At 39.8% G+C, this 17500-nt stretch overlaps 4 protein-coding genes across 4 annotated transcripts; 2 read left to right on the top strand and 2 right to left on the bottom strand.

Annotated features, from left to right (window-relative positions):
* The first annotated feature begins 81 nt into the window (after window positions 1-81).
* sri (sorcin) lies at window positions 82-3853 on the top strand. The gene is made up of 8 exons (XM_077721179.1): window positions 82-303; window positions 1074-1124; window positions 1207-1276; window positions 1367-1410; window positions 1506-1653; window positions 2399-2512; window positions 2586-2644; window positions 2712-3853. The coding sequence occupies exons 1-8, from the start codon at window positions 265-267 to the stop codon at window positions 2736-2738; spliced, it is 552 nt and encodes a 183-aa protein (XP_077577305.1). The 5' UTR covers window positions 82-264; the 3' UTR covers window positions 2739-3853.
* Window positions 3358-9740, bottom strand: LOC144199507 (uncharacterized). The gene is made up of 11 exons (XM_077721177.1): window positions 9286-9740; window positions 8296-8676; window positions 7277-7642; window positions 6462-6818; window positions 6367-6384; window positions 5785-5848; window positions 5674-5717; window positions 4919-5069; window positions 4684-4797; window positions 3913-3980; window positions 3358-3545 (listed from the first exon to the last, which is right to left on the bottom strand). The coding sequence occupies exons 1-11, from the start codon at window positions 9667-9669 to the stop codon at window positions 3522-3524; spliced, it is 1971 nt and encodes a 656-aa protein (XP_077577303.1). The 5' UTR covers window positions 9670-9740; the 3' UTR covers window positions 3358-3521.
* A 667-nt stretch (window positions 9741-10407) lies between these two features.
* mettl25b (methyltransferase like 25B) lies at window positions 10408-13491 on the bottom strand. Its single transcript, XM_077721692.1, has 8 exons — window positions 13078-13491; window positions 12885-13003; window positions 12342-12558; window positions 12194-12256; window positions 11654-11794; window positions 10905-11554; window positions 10632-10816; window positions 10408-10567 (listed from the first exon to the last, which is right to left on the bottom strand). Exons 1-8 carry the CDS (start codon window positions 13210-13212, stop codon window positions 10479-10481), a joined length of 1599 nt encoding a protein of 532 aa, XP_077577818.1. The 5' UTR covers window positions 13213-13491; the 3' UTR covers window positions 10408-10478.
* isg20l2 (interferon stimulated exonuclease gene 20-like 2) lies at window positions 13435-17345 on the top strand. The gene is made up of 4 exons (XM_077721693.1): window positions 13435-13598; window positions 14144-14808; window positions 15597-15797; window positions 15881-17345. The coding sequence occupies exons 2-4, from the start codon at window positions 14164-14166 to the stop codon at window positions 16019-16021; spliced, it is 987 nt and encodes a 328-aa protein (XP_077577819.1). The 5' UTR covers window positions 13435-13598; window positions 14144-14163; the 3' UTR covers window positions 16022-17345.
* Window positions 17346-17500: the final 155 nt, after the last annotated feature.

Genomic DNA, 17500 nt, shown 5'->3' with positions numbered 1-17500 from the left:
ATGATACAAAAACTTTTTAAAAAATGATTTTAATGTTTCACCGACGTTTTTGTTCGTTGAACAACACGCCCTCGAGTGGGAAAAAAATGAAGTACTAGTTTTTGATTGGTGAGTGTTCGTACTCTAACAAAACCGGAAAATAAGAAATTAGCGACGTTAAACTTGTAGGAGGAGCCGAAAATAACTTTACTATTAGTTCATTTAACAATCCTCCATCGAGCTATTTCTGAGCAATCTCTGCATTTGTCACAATTTTGGTTGAAAATGGCCTACGCTGGATACGGTGCAGCTCCGGGAGGAATGGTAAGAAGGGCGAGGATTGGAGGAAATGCGGCCGAGAAAAGGGCTTCGTGCCCCGGGCTTTACTCGTCCGTTGCGAAGGGGTGCGGTTAGGCGAATTACATTGATTTTTTTCAGAAAAATACAAACGTTCATAAACAAAACCGTGAACAAGATGTGACTTGATGAATTACTTTATTTATATTACCTCAGATGGATAAGTGTGGCCAAGTCTTGCTAGTCAGAAAAGGTGTGGAGGATAAATGGCCAATGTGGTTTAATCAGGTGCTCTTAACAATTACAGTTTTTAAAAATAGAATATAATCAAGTGCCAGATCATTGATAATGGATTTACACTTAGTGTTATTTTATTCGATGGGATTTGAGCTTTACTTATGTTCGGCACGCCCAAAATCTATACGTAACGCAGAAAGGTACACGTAATATTTTGTCTATATTATTTGTATTTTTCATTTTATTAATTTTAAAGCGTTTTATTTTGGGATACATTTTTAATTTAAAAACATACATTTTCCTCCAGGATATTTTTCTTGAATTTAATAAGTTAATAAATGTTTTTAAAATTATTATTTTGTATTTATATTTTCATTTCAATTTCAATTTTTCAACATATGTTAATGTGTGTCTTCGATATATTTTAAGTTTGTGCTAATTTATTTTTCACCAAAATTCAGTATATTATCCTCTTTTTTGAATTCATTGATTTTAATTTTAGCAGATATTTTGGCATTTAAATCCATGATTAAAAAAAAATATCTAAAAATGTTTTGCAGGCGCAGCAGCAGGATCCTCTGTACGGCTACTTTGCAGCGGTTGCTGGCCAAGTCAGTTTAAATTGAATTCAACACGACATAGAAATTGATCAAATCAATAGTAACTATTGCTTTTTTCCATGCGTTTCCATAGGACGGTCAAATCTCTGCAGACGAGCTACAACGATGCCTCACTCAATCTGGCATCTCTGGCACTTATCAACGTATGACTTAATATCTAGTTTTCCTAGATATACTCGATAGATAGACTACTACTAACTAAGCCATGTTGTATTTTTTTTTTTCCAACCCAGCTTTCAACATGGACACCTGCAGACTGATGATAAACATGCTAGATGTATCCTTCCTAATGTTGAATCATTTTATAAAAGCCACAGATTTGAAAAGTTTGCCCACTTCTGTGCTAATGCAATCTTTGACAAATGTCCACAGCGAGACATGTCGGGCAGTATGGGTTTTGCAGAGTTTAAAGACCTATGGCAAGCCCTGAATGGCTGGAAGAACCTTTTCATGTCCTTTGACCGGGACCGTAGTGGTACGGTTGAGGGACAGGAAATGCAACAGGCCATCAGATCTCTGGGTAAGTAATGCAAAAATAATAGGACTCCATTTTTTGTGTGTTGTGATATAATTAATAATACTTAAGGTGAAACGCCATAGGTAATTCCTGTGTATTTGCTCATGCTTTTGTATTGCATTTCCTATAGATGTCCCAATACATTTGTACTTCTCTTTTTTTATCCACTCGTTACTTCCGCCATTAGGTAAAATATTCAAAGAGAGTTTAAGTATTTATATATTTCATGAGATGATGCAAAAAATGAATGAAGGAATTCTTCAAATTGAAAATTGCAGGATATGTTTGTAAATAAGCAATTTTGGAGTATGAGGTCAAAGGTCAGAAAGGTAATTTCACAATAACCAAAAAGCATATTAAAGTCAAATTTGCCAGGTAGAGGGGATGATGAGAAGAGGGTCAAAGGTCATATAGGTCAGAAATATGGTGATGCTTTGACTTTGGTTGCTTAGGGGGAAGTCTGCATGCTTATTAAAAAATATTAAATAAAGTTATTATATCAGCATTATCTCTGATTACAAATTGACAAAAGTGATAGCAAAATATTACATTGTAGTCATATTTGGTATTTTAATTTGATTGCATTTGTTCTGATACTTTTCAAAACATGTTTCTTTTATGACTGTAGTACTACTTCTTTCCTCAATGTTGATCATTTGAAAAAATATATTAATAAATATAATATAATAATAATATAAGTATTGTATATTTTAATTTTTTGAAATTGACCATGTATTTTTTTGTGCAGGTTACAATCTGAGCCCAAACGCAATGAACATGGTCATGAAGCGCTACGGCGTTAGCGGAAGAATCCCTTTTGATGATTTTGTATGTTGTTGCGTTCGACTTCGCGCCCTGACCGGTACGAATTCGCCAAATCTCCAATTCATCTGAATATAAAACCCAAGTTTATTAACAACGTGCGTCGTTTTCAGATCAATTCCGACGCCGTGACACCTCGCAAAAGGGCAGCGCCACCTTCCAGTATGATGATGTAAGTACCAACATTACATATATACTGTATACAACCCCATAATAATGTATTTTTTTCCCCTATCTAGTTCATCCAAGTGACCATGAGCATGTGAGGAAGAACAACAGTTTTGAGTCATCTTATTCATCGACTCATTTTTTTGATTCCAGTACAGCTAAAAAAAAAGTCCAAAAACTTAAAATAATTTACTTTCATAGTTCTACTCTGAAATTAATATTTGTGTAAGTTACCACTATTTTTTATACACTTTATTGACATTAGCACTTGCCTATATATCAAACCCGAGTGCTGTGCGATATGAAAAAATTAAATTGATAACTATATGGAACAATGTGAACGGCAGATATTGATATGCGACAAAATATTGCATTTTTTTCTTATTATCAGAATTATACGACAGTTATGATACATCCCCAAGCCTCTCTCAAATTTGAAAATATAATAAACTAACCTTCTACATTACACCGTTTTTGGAAAATATCCACTTAAGAGAAAATCAATTCATATAAATAGATATTTGTAGTTCTAATTTGATGTATATTGCAATATTCTTGCATGCATTACTCACATATGGGTGGCAGGTGGCTCCAGTTGGCTGATAGTGACACCTTATGTCCGATTGGTGGTACTACCACGGCATATGGAATCATCAAAGTAGCAATTGGGCGTCATCTGATCTATTTATGCGATAATCGTGACAAGAAATGTGGATAGAAAGTTTAAATGGGTTTATATATCATATCGTACAGCACTAATTCGCACTAGAAATGTATTTCAACATGTTTATAACCTATGTATACACATTTGTAGATGTTAAAATAGTTTTGCAAAAAGATGAAAAGGTGCTTTTACTACATTTGTCGGTTCACGTTGGTCCTCAGACGATGACCGACTTCAAGAACTGGAAGGAGAAAAACATATTTCCATATTTATTAGGTCAGTCACAAAATATTAATTTGCCTGTGGTCGTCTAATCACTGATTATTTTTGCGATTATTTCACAATTGATAGTCAATTATCTCAAAATGATGAATCAATGATCAATTTTACAAATTCCTACACATACATATACTTAACATTAAAAGGGAGTACTAGTTTTAGTTTGAATCAATGTTTAGATTATTATATTCACAATGACTTTAAATACAAGTGTTTGTTGTATCTAATTTGTACTACGTATTCACACTAATAAAGATATTATTTCATGAATGGCTCTCGGGTTTCAATGTGGTAGTTGAAAATGAAGTGTCGGGCTACAGTAAACGTACCTGCTTGTAAGAGAAGCTGGCCACTTGGCAGTCGCACGGCAAATTGAGGAGGTTGGCGTGGAAGCGATCTGTTCAAGTGGGCCATAAAGAAAGACAACTGTGCTTAAGATAGCCAAATAACATTTAAGGAAAAAAATAAAGGAAGAAATTGCACTATGGAGTCGATTATTTCTGAAAAAAAATTCTTAAATTCAAAATTTGAAGTTGTTTAGATGTGTTTATGTGCATGTGTTAACCTTATCTTACTTCTTATGGTACTGTTCGACTGCACAAATAGAACGTTTTTGTATGTTTGTTATTCATTTGGATATATTAATAAACTATTTTCTAATCATCACATTTTTCATTCAAAATTGTGACTTTTTAAAGTGATTTTTAAAAGATTTTTTAGAGTACACTGGAGTGAATTAGAGCATTGTTACATAAAATATAAAATACTGTTGTATTTGTGAAAAATTTGTCTGAAGATGTTAAAAACGTGGATTTTTTTCCTCCCTTTTTGGGAGCAAAAAACTGACCGCCAAACCATCGGAACTAAAAACCTGCATTTGCCTATATCATTTCTTGCAATAGACTTTGGGTTCCCTGTCAAAAGACATATGGGATTAAAAAAGATTTTTGTTTTTTTGTTTGTTTACTTTACAAAGAAAAGGACTAAAAATGGTGGCTCAGTCAAGGCTAAACTATCCAATTCAGTAAAGTACCCAACTTGGGACAACAAGACTATTAATTAATATTAAGAGACAAGAATGAAAGCATATATTTTGGTACCTTTAAGGATCTGCATTTTGGTCAATAGGGCGATGAAGTCGTCGTACTCCAGCCTTCCTTGCTTACTGTACTCCCACCATAGTGCATTCAAGCTGTCATTTTCCAATTCAAACCCTGTGGCAAAAAAGTACACATACACATTACGGAATCGGTCACGACTTCTGCATTTGTATTTTGTAAATTGCTTAAAACTTCAAAGTGGACAGCTCATCAAAAAAATAGACCGTAGTCGTACCCCTCTGAGCTAAGGCCTCATTCATATTGGCTTGAGTATAAGATGGCGGTTGCCTCCTTTCATAGGTGTCCACATACTCTCGTCTGGCGGCCGCTACGTAGTGATCCAGGTTGAAGTACTCCATTACATCTAGATCTCCGGTATGGTCCGCCTGCCATGCCTCAGCTCAGGAAACTGGCACATTCTTTTATAGACTGTCTTTTTTTAACTATAAAACGCACTTGGAGAGTTGTTTTTGTGAGAAAACAATAGAGGGCCACCCTAGGGAGTTTCTCAAGCAGGATGCAATGCTAACGCGGCCATTTCAAAATAAAATAATAGATACCAATTTCATTTACCTATTTCGTCATACGCAGCTGGGTATGATGACAATTATAGGCTTTTTTTGTCGAGTCAATGATGATAATAAAGCCTATGTCCGATTATTATTATTATCATTATTATACACGTTTCGGGGATACATAATTTAGGTCTTGATTTTGTATATTGGAACGATAATTCGCATGTCAAAGGGTTTCGCAACATTACAACTTCATAAGTAGTATTTTCATCTATACTTATAGGTAGTATTTCATATATACCTCTACTTATGAAATTGTAAAAGCCTGTTGTTCCCCATTAAACATTTTTTTTAATTTTTATAGTATGTTTTTGCTCAAAAAATGTCCCACCCTAAAATGCAACTTATATAATCCAGTCTGATTTATATATAAGGTAAACACAAATCAGTGCTAACACACATTAGTAAAGGATACATCGGCAAGTGTCAGCAGCAAGCGTGCGGTCCTGATGGTCAGAGCTTTGTTTGGGAAGAAAAATATAATCATGATAGGGAAAAATAGGTTTAGAGCAGCAGGAAAACTGACATTTTCCTCCAACCAAGTGGCCTCCAGTCAGGAGCGCGGTGACGATCCCTTCAGCGTTCATCAACTGTTGTGAGCAAACATCCAAGCATTAACTTCACTTAATATGGTCAAAACGTCACAATACCTTAGCCTAACCTGGTCATTTATTTCCAGTGTTTCAATATTTTAGCCCATTTTATTTTCTGCCGCAATGTGTACTTACCGTATTTTTAAAAAGTAAAATTTCGGGCAAATATTTACTTTGAGATACAAGACAAATTTTGATTCCTGTCTCTATGAGCACTGGGCGGAGCATTGCATTTTTTTTCAGGTAAAACAGTACTCTTAAACCACTAGTTATTTGTTACTTTGTTAATAGATGACAAATTAAAACAAATATATATATTTTTCCAATCTAATATCCTGTTTTGGATGGTTTTTTTTTCAGATGGTTGGAACAAATTAATAAGTTTTTAGTTTATTCCTGTGGGAAACGTCCATTTGAGTTACGAGTAAATTGACATACGAGCTCAATTAAGCTCGTATCTTAAGGTACCATTGTACTTGGAAAAGTACTCCATGTTTTGTACTGCGAATGCTTACATCTGATCTGTTGTCCTCCTGTAAAAAAAATAGAGAAAATGGCAATGAAACGTGACCCCAACATAACTCTCGATTCCAAAGTCGTCGGTACATACGGTGACGCAGTCGCGCAAGGGGAAGTCCTCGCAGTTCAGCTCCGGTGGCCACGAGACGCCATAGCGTCCCAGACGAGCCTCGCAGTGGTCGCGTGCCGACCGGCAGAAGCTCCGGCAGGGTCGCAACATCCGGCCCTGGGAGCAGCGGGGGGCGTAGGCGGCGCACAGGAAAGGCCGGATGTCGTACGTGCAGGCGGACTGCGCGAAAGAGTGGAAGAAGGACATCTTGACGGCGGCGTCGCGCTGGCTGACGTGGCCCAGCTGGTTTGGCATCAGCGTCTGGTTGTAAGGCACATGGCCTTGGCACATAGAGATGCTGAGGGGCTCGCAAACGCCGCCGCCCTGGCCCACGCCAAACTGCGAGGTGGGGACAAAAGCTCACTTAGTCAGTGGTTGCTATTGACGACACTAGACGTCCAATCAGATTCGACTAGACACTTTGAATGACTTCATTTTAATATCATTTTGCAGGTGTGCTTTGGCTATAGTAATACCTCGTCTATCATACTTAATAGGTTCCAAGATGTGCCACAAAAGACTAATAACTGTGTCTACTTATTAATATTTGAATTTTTGAAACCCTCTCTGCACTTTTGTTTAACTCCCAAAGTCAGACACTGCCTACTAGTGGTAAGTGAAACACTTCCCAATTGTGACATGCTCCTATTTTTCCACAAATCGTTTGGAATTGGCATCCATGTTGGGGCAATTTGCATGTGTGCTTTTTTGTAGTTTCCCTGACACTTTTTGGTCTATGCAGAAAATAATAGAATTAGCTTGATATTGTTTTAGTGACTGCACAACTGTTTTCTTACATGCTGACAGGATGCGGTGGTGAAAGCGTTGCATTTGAGCGCCTCGGGCCAGGAGTAACCCAAATCCCTCAGTGTTGGCTCACAGCTGGACCGTACCACCTCACATAAGGTCCTGCACGGGGTCCTGGCTTTTCCATCCTTGCACTCGGGAGTGAAGACCGAACACAGGAAGGTCTTGAGGTGGGGTGAGCAGGCCAAGTTGACCAGTGAGTAGTACGCGCTGACTTGTACGCCGACCTCCATCTGCGTTTTGTGGCCCAGGACGTTGGGCAGGACGGTTTCGGTGTACTGGAGATTTTTACAGAGAGGCTCGGTGATGCGCTCGCACTTTGTCGAAACCGCCGTTTCAGAAACGTCGCTGGGATCCTGAAGAAAGAATTAGGGTAGGGTCAGTTAGGGTAGGGTCAGTTAGGGTAGGGTGGGGTAGGTAAGGTATGTAGGGTAGGGTCGGTAGGGTAGGGTAGGGTAGGTTAGGGTAGGGTTGAGTAGGGTAGGGTTGGGTAGGTAGGGTTGGGTAGGTAGGGTTGGGTAGGTAGGGTTGGGTAGGTAGGGTTGGGTAGGTAGGGTTGGGTAGGTAGGGTTGGGTAGGGTTGGGTAGGGTTGGGTAGGGTTGGGTAGGGTTGGGTAGGGTAGGGTAGGGTAGGGTAGGGTAGGGTTGGGTAGGGTAGGGTAGGGTAGGGTAAGGTAGGGTTGGGTAGGGTTGGGTAGGGTTGGGTAGGTAGGGTTGGGTAGGGTTGGGTAGGTAGGGTTGGGTAGGTAGGGTTGGGTAGGTAGGGTTGGGTAGGTAGGGTTGGGTAGGTAGGGTATGGTAGGTAGGGTTGGGTAGGTAGGGTTGGGTAGGTAGGGTTGGGTCGGTAGGGTTGGGTAGGTAGGGTTGGGTAGGTAGGGTTGGGTAGGTAGGGTTGGGTAGGTAGGGTTGGGTAGGTAGGGTTGGGTAGGTAGGGTTGGGTAGGTAGGGTTGGGTAGGTAGGGTTGGGTAGGTAGGGTTGGGTAAGGGAGGGTAGGGTATGTTTGCTTACCTGCTCACAAGAATACGTGGAAAAATTCTCACAATTCAGCTTTTCTGGCCATTTGAAGCCGAAACTGTTCATCAAGGTCTCGCATCCGGCGCGGGCCGTCTCGCACTGAAATTTGCACGGGGAACGAACGGCTCCCGCCCGGCATTCCGGGACGTAGACGGAGCACAGGAAAGGCTTGAGTTGAGGTGAGCACTGCACTTGGACCAGTGGGTAGAACTGGTGCACCTCCAGGCCGGCGTCCTCCTGTGACATGTGGCCTAACGAGTTGGGCATGATAGTCTGGGTGTATGAGATATCCTTGCATAAGGGGATTGAGATGGGTTGACATAATGGAGAGATTGTTGGTGGTGGTGGTGGTGACCGTGCTTGTGCTTGTGGAGCCTGAAAGAACAACAACACAGGGGTGCTTTGAATTCTAAAGGAAGTCGGCCATTTTAGAGTCAAGACAACATGTTGCATTTGGTCACATTCTTCTGGAAAGTTAGCACACAAACCGGTTTCATACCGACATAATAACAATGACAATGGACATGACAACATGTCCAAACAAGCCTTATCCAAATTGAAGAGGAAATCTGTTATCTTCATATGAAGTAGCCATTTTGCAATGAGTTACAAACAGCCAAAAAGTTTTAAAAAGTCAGATTTGGTGGAGTTATTTTTTATGACAGGGTACATTTTTAAAAAGTCTCTGGCAACCTTACCCTAAGTCAGAAGTTAGTCTAAAGTGGCCATTTTGCAATTGCAAAAATCAGCCCCAGAGACCAGTTTAATCAACCAAATTAAAATTTGGTAGACTTGTCAATCATGACAAAATGCACAAAAAAGTCTCAAGGACCCACCATCAAAACTATCTCCATTAAAAGCAGCCATTTTGCATTCATTTCTACCCTGCCTATTAGCCAATCGTGCCCCAAAAACATATTTTATAGAGATTCTAAATTGTGTTGAGATATCTAAAGCAAGAACTCGACAACAAGGACCACCAACCTGCACACAGTTCGATTCTGGTAACGTGTCACACTGCAGCTTGCTGGGCCAAACCAGGCGCTTGGCTTTCAGGGCGGCATCGCACTCGCTCTTCACCCTGTTACACAAGGCCCTACAGGGCCTGGCTCGAGCGTCGTCGTTGGAGCACTCCGGGAATGCCACACGACAAACCAGCATGGCGATATTAGGCGAACACGCCGTCTCCACGATCTGACTCAACTGCTGGACATTGAAACCTTGGACGCCGCTCGGGTACCGGCTAGTGCTGTAACCCACGGTTCGGCAGAAGGTGGCGGTCAGCGACCGGCAGCTGGGACGATCGTCTTTGGCGGCGTGGGTACGAGATGGCAGGAAAAGCAACCCCACCAGGAACCAATGAAACATGGTTGTGTTTAACTGTAGAATACAAAGTCAACTTGAATGTTGTCTGACAACAGAACGCAACTTCGAATGATGGTGGACTTCAACCTGCTTGCAACATCTGCTTGGCATAATGCGTGTGTTTGTATTGGGGGACTAAAAACGGGGTTAGGAAGGCTCCTGTAAAAGCAAAACAATATTGTCACACATAAAATAACAACAGCTGTAATACTATGGTATTGAGTTAATAACTGGAAACCAATAACACTGGTAAAGTAATCCCTCAAATATTGCGGTTAATGTAGAGCTGAAATGGCAAGTAATAATATATATAGTAATAATATAAGTATGTACAGTCTTCCCTCGATTATCGCTACTTCACTTATCGCAAATTCCCTTCTTTGTGATTTTTTAAAATTATTATTTATTAAATCATTAAAAGTCTAGAAAAATTGATGCTGAAAATCATAAGCCACATGTGTCAAAGTGGCGGCCCGGGGGCCAAATCTGGGCCCCCGCATCATTTTGTGCGGCCCGGGAAAGTAAATTATGAGTGCTGACTTTTTGTGTTAGGATTAAATTAAAATGAAGAGTATAGATGTATATTAAATTTCCTGATTTTCCCCCTTTTAAATCAATAATTGTCATTTTTTTAATCATTTTTTTCTTTTTTTAGTTCAAAAATCATTTTGTAAAATCTAACTGTATTTCTTAATGAATCATGGCGACATGTTCATTTTCAGTGTTTTATTGCACAGTGAATACAAAAATAAAATCACATTATTTTCATCAAAACATCTACACATTTAAGCAAAAATACCTTTTGAAGTACTCTACAATCCATTTGACTTCCCAGCAACCAGTACAAAATTCCTTGGAGAGAACTTAGGGTCGAAAAGTGGAATAAGTCGACTGCACAGCCCTGTTAGAAATAATCAAAATGAACCAAAATCTGAATGTACACAAAAAAAAAAATGGCAGCTTACCGTTCTCCCTTAAGTAGATGACACGATCTAGCAACACCAGGGTCTCTACCACCGGAGCCAACATTTGCGCCAAGCTGAAGAAGACCACCACTCGGGCTTGTTGCGCCAACATAGCCTCACAGCGCCCTGCGTCCAGAGGGAGGGACGTGGGTAGACCCACTCGGGCTAGACCCAAACGGGCATACCTGAGAACCAACATACAACGAATATCATTGATCATGTGACTTTATGCTTTTAGTAATCAGGTTTTATAAAAGTCAATGTTTTACTCACTCATTAAAAGTCAACAAATGGGCTTTTTTGACCGTCTGTATTCCCGCCCTAGGAAGATCCGGCCTTATGTCGGTGATGAAGACCTCCAGGGCGGCGCGGTAGCAGTGCGTCCTCAGGAGGGCGCTCTCCTCACGGAGTCGTGATGCGTAGTCCTCCGTGGCGTGGCACGCTGCTTCCCGCGCTTTATAGGACAGCTGGTGATCTGGCAACCCCCGGACATGTCTGCTCATTGGGTAACCAAAATCCTGGTCGAGATGGTCTGACTGTGTTGAATTGGGTGGTCCCGTTACCCCAGGAGGGCTTGGTTCTTCTTTGGTGGTGAGTTTCATGTAGCAGCATGCTACGGAGGTGATGGCACGGATGTGAGGGCATTTGACAAAATGGCGGAGAAGGGTGGGGCTGAGGTCGCCGCAGGCGTGTAGGCCGGTCAGGACCAGTTTTTGGTGAGAACCCGGTTGAGGGGTCGCCGTTTCCTCGAGTGAGTGCTCGGGGGATTGAAGTCTCTTTTTTGAGGGCGTTGCCAGATCGTCACCATTAGCTTGATTGGGGGCCAACTGGTGGATAAAGACTTCCCATGATGCTTTGGGGTCCACCCAACCCGTCACATGGCGAGGACAAGCTTCAGATGATGGTGCTTCACCAGAACACTTCTGATGATAAAATATTTGTGATTATTAATGTAATATAATGCATAGCATTGTAAGTTTTTTCAGTACTTTTTATTTCATTTACTTTTAACATAAAATGACCTGTTGCTTCCGCCTCTCCTTTTCCAAAGCATTCAGGAGTTCTCCGTCAAACTTGGTTGCCATGGCAACTAGGGCAGGGTCAGCCTCGATGGCGGTCACCGATAAGCCTAGCCCGAACGACAGGTATCGAGTTAAGTGACCCTGTTGTCAAAAAGGAGAAGAAAATTGATTTTCTAGTATATGAATTTATGTACTGTATTTTCTGCACTATAAGGTGCACCTTCAATGAATGGCCCGTATTAAAATGTATTTTATGTATAAAGCAAACTGGATTATAAGACGCAGCAGCAGTAGTAGTAGTAATGGGGAATTGTGTTATATCTCCACCAGATGACGCTGTAGTCGTGGAAAAGGGAATTTCATACAAAGATGTATTATTATTAATTATTATATTTTTATTATTTACCATTATTGATCTCTATATAAGGCGCACTGGCGGCTTTTGAGAAAATTGAAGTCTTTCAGTTGCGTCTTATAGTGCAGAAAATACATGATTCACTTGAATGAAGCACTTTACAATAATTCACTGATTCAAATTACCTGTCCAGAACCAACATCCACGACTTGATTACACTCACTTTGCTCGCAAAGTTCTTTGACAAGCTGAAAGAGTCAAATATTTACAAGAAAATACTTGTCAATAGTCATAAAAATCTTCCTATAATAAATATATACATTTCTGGATTACCAAGCCCAGCTCGCGGATTTCGTGTTGCTTCTTAGGCTTGACGTGTTTGCGAAAGGCGTGCGCCAGCAGCGAGCTCTGGATCTGATTTTCCTGAAACCCTCTGGGCTCTGCTGCACCGCAATTGCCAGTTGAGGACTTTGGGAAACTTCTAGGAAAGGCCAAGGAGTGAGCCGTTTCCCGAAAAGCCAGGAGGGACAGCGGCCAAACACACGGGTACCTGAAGAAGATACAGTGTTAAAGTGGCGGCCCGAGGGCCAAATCTGGCCTGACACGTCATTTTGTGTGGCCTGGGAAAGTAAATCATGAGTGCTGATGTTAGATTCATCAATAACCTCAACCCAAAAAATGCATAGTAGGCTAGTTGAACCACTCTAAATTGCCCCTAGCTATGATTGGTTGGCTGTCTCCTTGTGCCCTGTGATTGGCTGGCCACCATGCTTGGTGGCCATAGCTAGATGGGATAGGCTGTAGCACACCCACGACTCTCGTGAGGATAAATGGTTCAGAAAATGAATGAATGGTGTAAAAGAATAGTGTCTGTACCTCCTGTGTTGATGTTCAGTTTCCAGCAGCAGCTCTGCTATTTGTGGATAGGACAAATGGTGAAGAACAGATTGCCAGCTAACTGGCAACTTGTGCCATAAATCCTTAGTGAAGAACTCCTGTTTATACAAGAATATAAATACTTTGTAGCCATTTAAGAGTTATCTTAAAGAGTCAGTATAATTCTACTCACAATGATGTACGACTCCGATAAGAATTTGTATTGGGATAGAAAACGAGTTATTTTGGATGCCAGCTCATTTTGTTCCTTCGTAGAAAGATTAATTTGGGGTTCTTCCAACATGTTTTGTTGGTGATGCTTAGGCATTTGAAAAGTGAGGAGCCAGACTTTGGGCTAAAAAAGTAGTTAAAACGTAATTAATATAACCAGTGATGGTGTTTTAGTCTTTAGCTTCAAAGGTAACTTTCCACATGAACGCTGATGCATTCACGTGTTACCGGTACATTTGTAAGACGTACTAGTGTTTCCCGTCACAACAAAGAAAATATACAATAAAATATAATATAAACCATTATTACATCTTAAATATAATAACAGAAATTGAATTATGAATATTTATAGTCCTTAAAAATGTTATAACATTATTATTATTATGTTACTTTCCTACGTCTTATTTTCTTTTAATGCAACATGACCCGGAAGACTATGGTTGTAGTCTCTTGAAAAAACCCACCATCCACGTTATACTGCAGGTCTGTTTCTTTTTATTGTTTCAAACAATTTCAAAATAAAAATACATTCAGTGTAAGTTTTTATTTATCTTAAAACACGTTAACCTGTTTTAGACCTTGTTTGTATCGAATGTCTCTGTTGTCTAGCGGAATATAGGCGTAATATACCGTGTGTTAGCGTTTCCTAGCGTAGCCATGCCGAAAGCTCGCGATGTTGACAAATAACATTTTCAACTTCGAACCCGAGAAAAAGGACAGAAGTCGTCAAAAAATATCCCATCTGATCTCTTAATATGACTGTGTAATGGTATCATTAAAGATAATTTTTCATTAGAGATTTCTAGCATTATTCTGTCGAAACATGGTTGCTTGCCACCAATATGTTGCTATGTCCAAAGAAAGTTCTTCAAATCACTTCAACTTTATTCAAAATCAGTGCCAATTTATTGTTTGGACCACAAAGTAGAATAAAAATGCTCGTATTGCTATGGTAAAAAAAATAACTCCGAAAAGAATGGAATTGTATTTTAAAATGACCTTTTTTTCCTCCACTTTGTATTTTTCAGACGGAGTCAAAGTGACCAAAATGGAGGATAACCTCTTTATCAATATATCAGAGGTCATGCCAAGCGGGATGAAAAAAAAAAAACAGAGCCGTAAATCCCCAAAACGCCAAAGAAAGACACACCTCTCTCATGCGGGGCGGTCCAACAAACCTTCTTCTTCTTCCTCACGCCAGCAGCCATCAACCTTAGGCAACAACAAATCGACCAAATTGGGGAATCGACCGATCCCGCGTGAACGCAAAGAAAAGGGGGCCCTGCATACGTCAGAGCAAATTGTCCCGTTTCCACAGCGTTCGTCGTTTGATCGCGTGTCCGTTCTCGACCGGGTCTTCGCTCATGCGGGACGGTTAAACAAACCATCTTCTTCTTCTTCACGCCATCAGCCTTCAACGTTGGCCAACACCAAAACGACCGAATTGAGCTCTCGACCAATCTCGGGTGTGCCTAGCAAGTACCTCGCCATAGATTGCGAGATGGTGGGCACGGGTCCCAGGGGAAGCGTCAACAGTCTGGCGCGCTGCAGCGTTGTGTCGTACGAGGGTGATGTGATATACGACAAGTTCATCAAACCCCCGGCGCCTGTCTCAAACTACCGCACACGCTGGAGTGGCGTTCGCCCACATAACCTCAAGAACGCTACGCCACACCTTCTGGCTAGGAGAGAGGTGAGGAGAATATCAACAAATCTGCAGTGATTTATTGTTGATAGTAGGGCTGTTTTAATAATGACCGGATTTTCTAGCATTATATGCCGTATTCGTCGCAAAAAAAGATGAGTGAATTCAGGCTACGACTTATATGCGCACAAATTAGACTTGATTTGCTCGGTGCTCGGACGTTTGGTCGCCGGTCTTTTGGTCGCCGGTCAAATGGTGACAGGGAGTTTACTGTTGAAGCCAGCTCTCAAAATTATTTTTATGAGAGAGAGTTTAATATCTAAGTACTGTTTAATATCTAAGTACTGTTTAATATCTAAGTACTGAATAATATATAAGTACTGTTTAATATCTAAGTACTTTTTAATATCTAAGTACTGTTTAATATCTAAGTACTTTTTAATATCTAAGTACTGTTTAATATCTAAGTCCTGTTTAATATCTAAGTACTGTTTAATATCTAAGTACTGTTTAATATCTAAGTACTTTTTAATATCTAAGTACTGTTTAATATCTATGTACTGTTTAGTATCTAAGAACTGTTTAATATCTAAGAGAGAAAATTTAATATCTAAGTACTGTTTAATATCTAAGAGAGAAAGTTTAATATCTAAGTACTGTTTAATATCTTAGTGCTGTTTAATATCTTAGTGCTGTTTAATATCTAAGTACATTTGACCGGCGACCAAACGACCAGCGACCAAACGTCCGGTCATGCATCTAGTCTGTGAATACTATCAACTGATTGAATTGCATTTTAACTTGACGTTTAACATGTTCCCCCATTCACCCGACAGATCCTGAAGCTCCTGGCCGGCAAGATAGTAATCGGTCACGCCGTCAGCCAGGACTTCCGGGTCCTTCAATACTCGCACCCGGCCGAACTCACCCGGGACACCTCGCGTATCCCGCCACTCAACGTGCGGGCCGGCTTTGGAGAGAAAGATTGCGTCTCGCTCAAAAGGCTCACCAAGGCCATCTTTAATCGTGACATCCAGGTACAAATGTTACTTTTTCCATCAAATGATTTATTTAAAAACAACGACTAAAGCTCGATTGTGGTGACCAATCCTTTCTTCAGATGGGTCGCTCTGGCCACTCGTCGGTGGAGGACGCTCAAGCAACCATGAATCTCTACAAAGTGGTGGAAGACGAGTGGGAGAAGACTTTGGAGAGCCAGAAGACGTTGGAGAGCCAGAAGACAGACGGTAGTGGCAGCTGATTGGCTCATTTCCAAAACCCCGCCCACTTGCATCCTGTTTTGATTGTGACCAGCAGTTTAACCGAAGGTGATCAATGAGTGTATTGTTAAACGAAGCCACTAGGGGGCTTTAGATTTTTTTATAACATGAACATTCGATGACAACCATTTTGGTTCAATTGAATTTGACATCTAAAATTGTCAATTGCAGACAATGAGTGAGTCATTAAGGATAAATACAATGGAGGTCCTAATTATCGCCTTAAAATCCACCGTTTTAGATGCATATAATTATAGCCTCTATTTCTTATTGATATTGAAAAAAATATCAGTTGGATTGTTTCTTTAGGTCCGTACATTGTAGTTTTGAAATCATTTTTTTTGTATTTATCTCCTTCACGTATCGTTCTAACGAATTGGTTGCAGGATTTTTCATGTTACAAGATTTAACTGATAAATATTTCATAATTACTGTCCTCCCTACACACAAATAAATGGGAATTTCCGTTGAAAGTTCAATAGGAAAATCTACAAAAACAATTTAAGAAAAAGAAAAGAAAAAATGTAAATATACATACATTGTTGCAATTGAAAATAGAGTGAAATGAGTACAATTTACATTGAGGCCTAAAACGAATATAAAATGGAATAAAAAAAAAATCTTAATACATTTAGGATTAAAAAGCCACTCATAATTTTATAACATTTAAAAAAGGAAAAACAAGAAAAGTAAATTCTCTTGTATACAGTTTAAATAGTTCAGTATTATCCCCCAAAATTACTCATTCAGTCCAATTCTAATACAAAGGAACCATTTTTTTCCATTGAATTTTTTTGTTAATTTATTTAAAAATTCTTTTTTCCAACTTTCAAATCAGAGATGAACCTGTTCTACAAAGTCAAACCATAAAACTTGCATATGTGTTACTCACATAGGATGTTCTGTTAGGTTTAGGTCTGGGTCTAACTTGTTATCTTGCTATGTTTCCTACCTTAAAACTCAAAAAGTTAACACTGTTTTTTGTAATGTCCTTTTTACAAATAATGTCCTCCACGTATAAAAGTTAAGCAGATTAAGTGCTTGCGTGTTGCATTTTCCGGAATCTGACGTTACGGTTTCCCGCTGGGTCGATTTATTGAAAGCGAGAATAATTCTCGCATGTGGTGCTTGAACCAGAATTAGTGGCTAATTCACTTTTGATGAGCTTCAAGCAGGAATTTGATAATGTTGCACATTTTTTTAGCAACATACCTGCTTCAAAGCAAGTCTTTGGACAAAAATGTTTCATCTGTACATGTTAAAAAAAAAACAATTTTGACTGATTAAAAATCACTTTTGCGGAAACACTTCTTTTCTTTTGGTGTCTCAACTTCCCATTTTACTCACTTTGCACTTTGTTTTGTCGTCCAAAGGTAATGTCCGACTTACAGGAAGGGTCCCAATCCTTCATTCTCTTGTTCTAATACTTTTGATACTTTGTAGCAAACAGATTTGTGCCG

The sequence above is a fragment of the Stigmatopora nigra genome, chromosome 7, assembly GCF_051989575.1.
Source record: "Stigmatopora nigra isolate UIUO_SnigA chromosome 7, RoL_Snig_1.1, whole genome shotgun sequence".
Classification (NCBI taxonomy): Eukaryota; Metazoa; Chordata; class Actinopteri; order Syngnathiformes; family Syngnathidae; genus Stigmatopora; species Stigmatopora nigra.
This window is presented reverse-complemented; position numbering and strand designations above follow the sequence as displayed.

Coding starts and splice junctions, on each gene's coding strand:
- sri (XM_077721179.1), top strand. CDS start 265: ATGGCCTACGCTGGATACGGTGCAGCTCCGGGAGGAATG. Junction 304..1,073: donor GTGCAGCTCCGGGAGGAATG/GTAAGAAGGGCG, acceptor AATGTTTTGCAG/GCGCAGCAGCAGGATCCTCT. Junction 1,411..1,505: donor TGATGATAAACATGCTAGAT/GTATCCTTCCTA, acceptor AAATGTCCACAG/CGAGACATGTCGGGCAGTAT.
- LOC144199507 (XM_077721177.1), bottom strand. CDS start 9,669: ATGTTTCATTGGTTCCTGGTGGGGTTGCTTTTCCTGCCATCTCGTACC. Junction 7,643..8,295: donor CCACGTATTCTTGTGAGCAG/GTAAGCAAACAT, acceptor TTCTTTCTTCAG/GATCCCAGCGACGTTTCTGA. Junction 3,546..3,912: donor CCAGCTTCTCTTACAAGCAG/GTACGTTTACTG, acceptor TTCTCCTTCCAG/TTCTTGAAGTCGGTCATCGT.
- mettl25b (XM_077721692.1), bottom strand. CDS start 13,212: ATGCCTAAGCATCACCAACAAAACATGTTGGAAGAACCCCAAATTAAT. Junction 13,004..13,077: donor TATCGGAGTCGTACATCATT/GTGAGTAGAATT, acceptor TTGTATAAACAG/GAGTTCTTCACTAAGGATTT. Junction 11,795..12,193: donor TGGATGTTGGTTCTGGACAG/GTAATTTGAATC, acceptor TTTTGACAACAG/GGTCACTTAACTCGATACCT.
- isg20l2 (XM_077721693.1), top strand. CDS start 14,164: ATGGAGGATAACCTCTTTATCAATATATCAGAGGTCATGCCAAGCGGG. Junction 14,809..15,596: donor ACCTTCTGGCTAGGAGAGAG/GTGAGGAGAATA, acceptor TTCACCCGACAG/ATCCTGAAGCTCCTGGCCGG. Junction 15,798..15,880: donor TCTTTAATCGTGACATCCAG/GTACAAATGTTA, acceptor TCCTTTCTTCAG/ATGGGTCGCTCTGGCCACTC.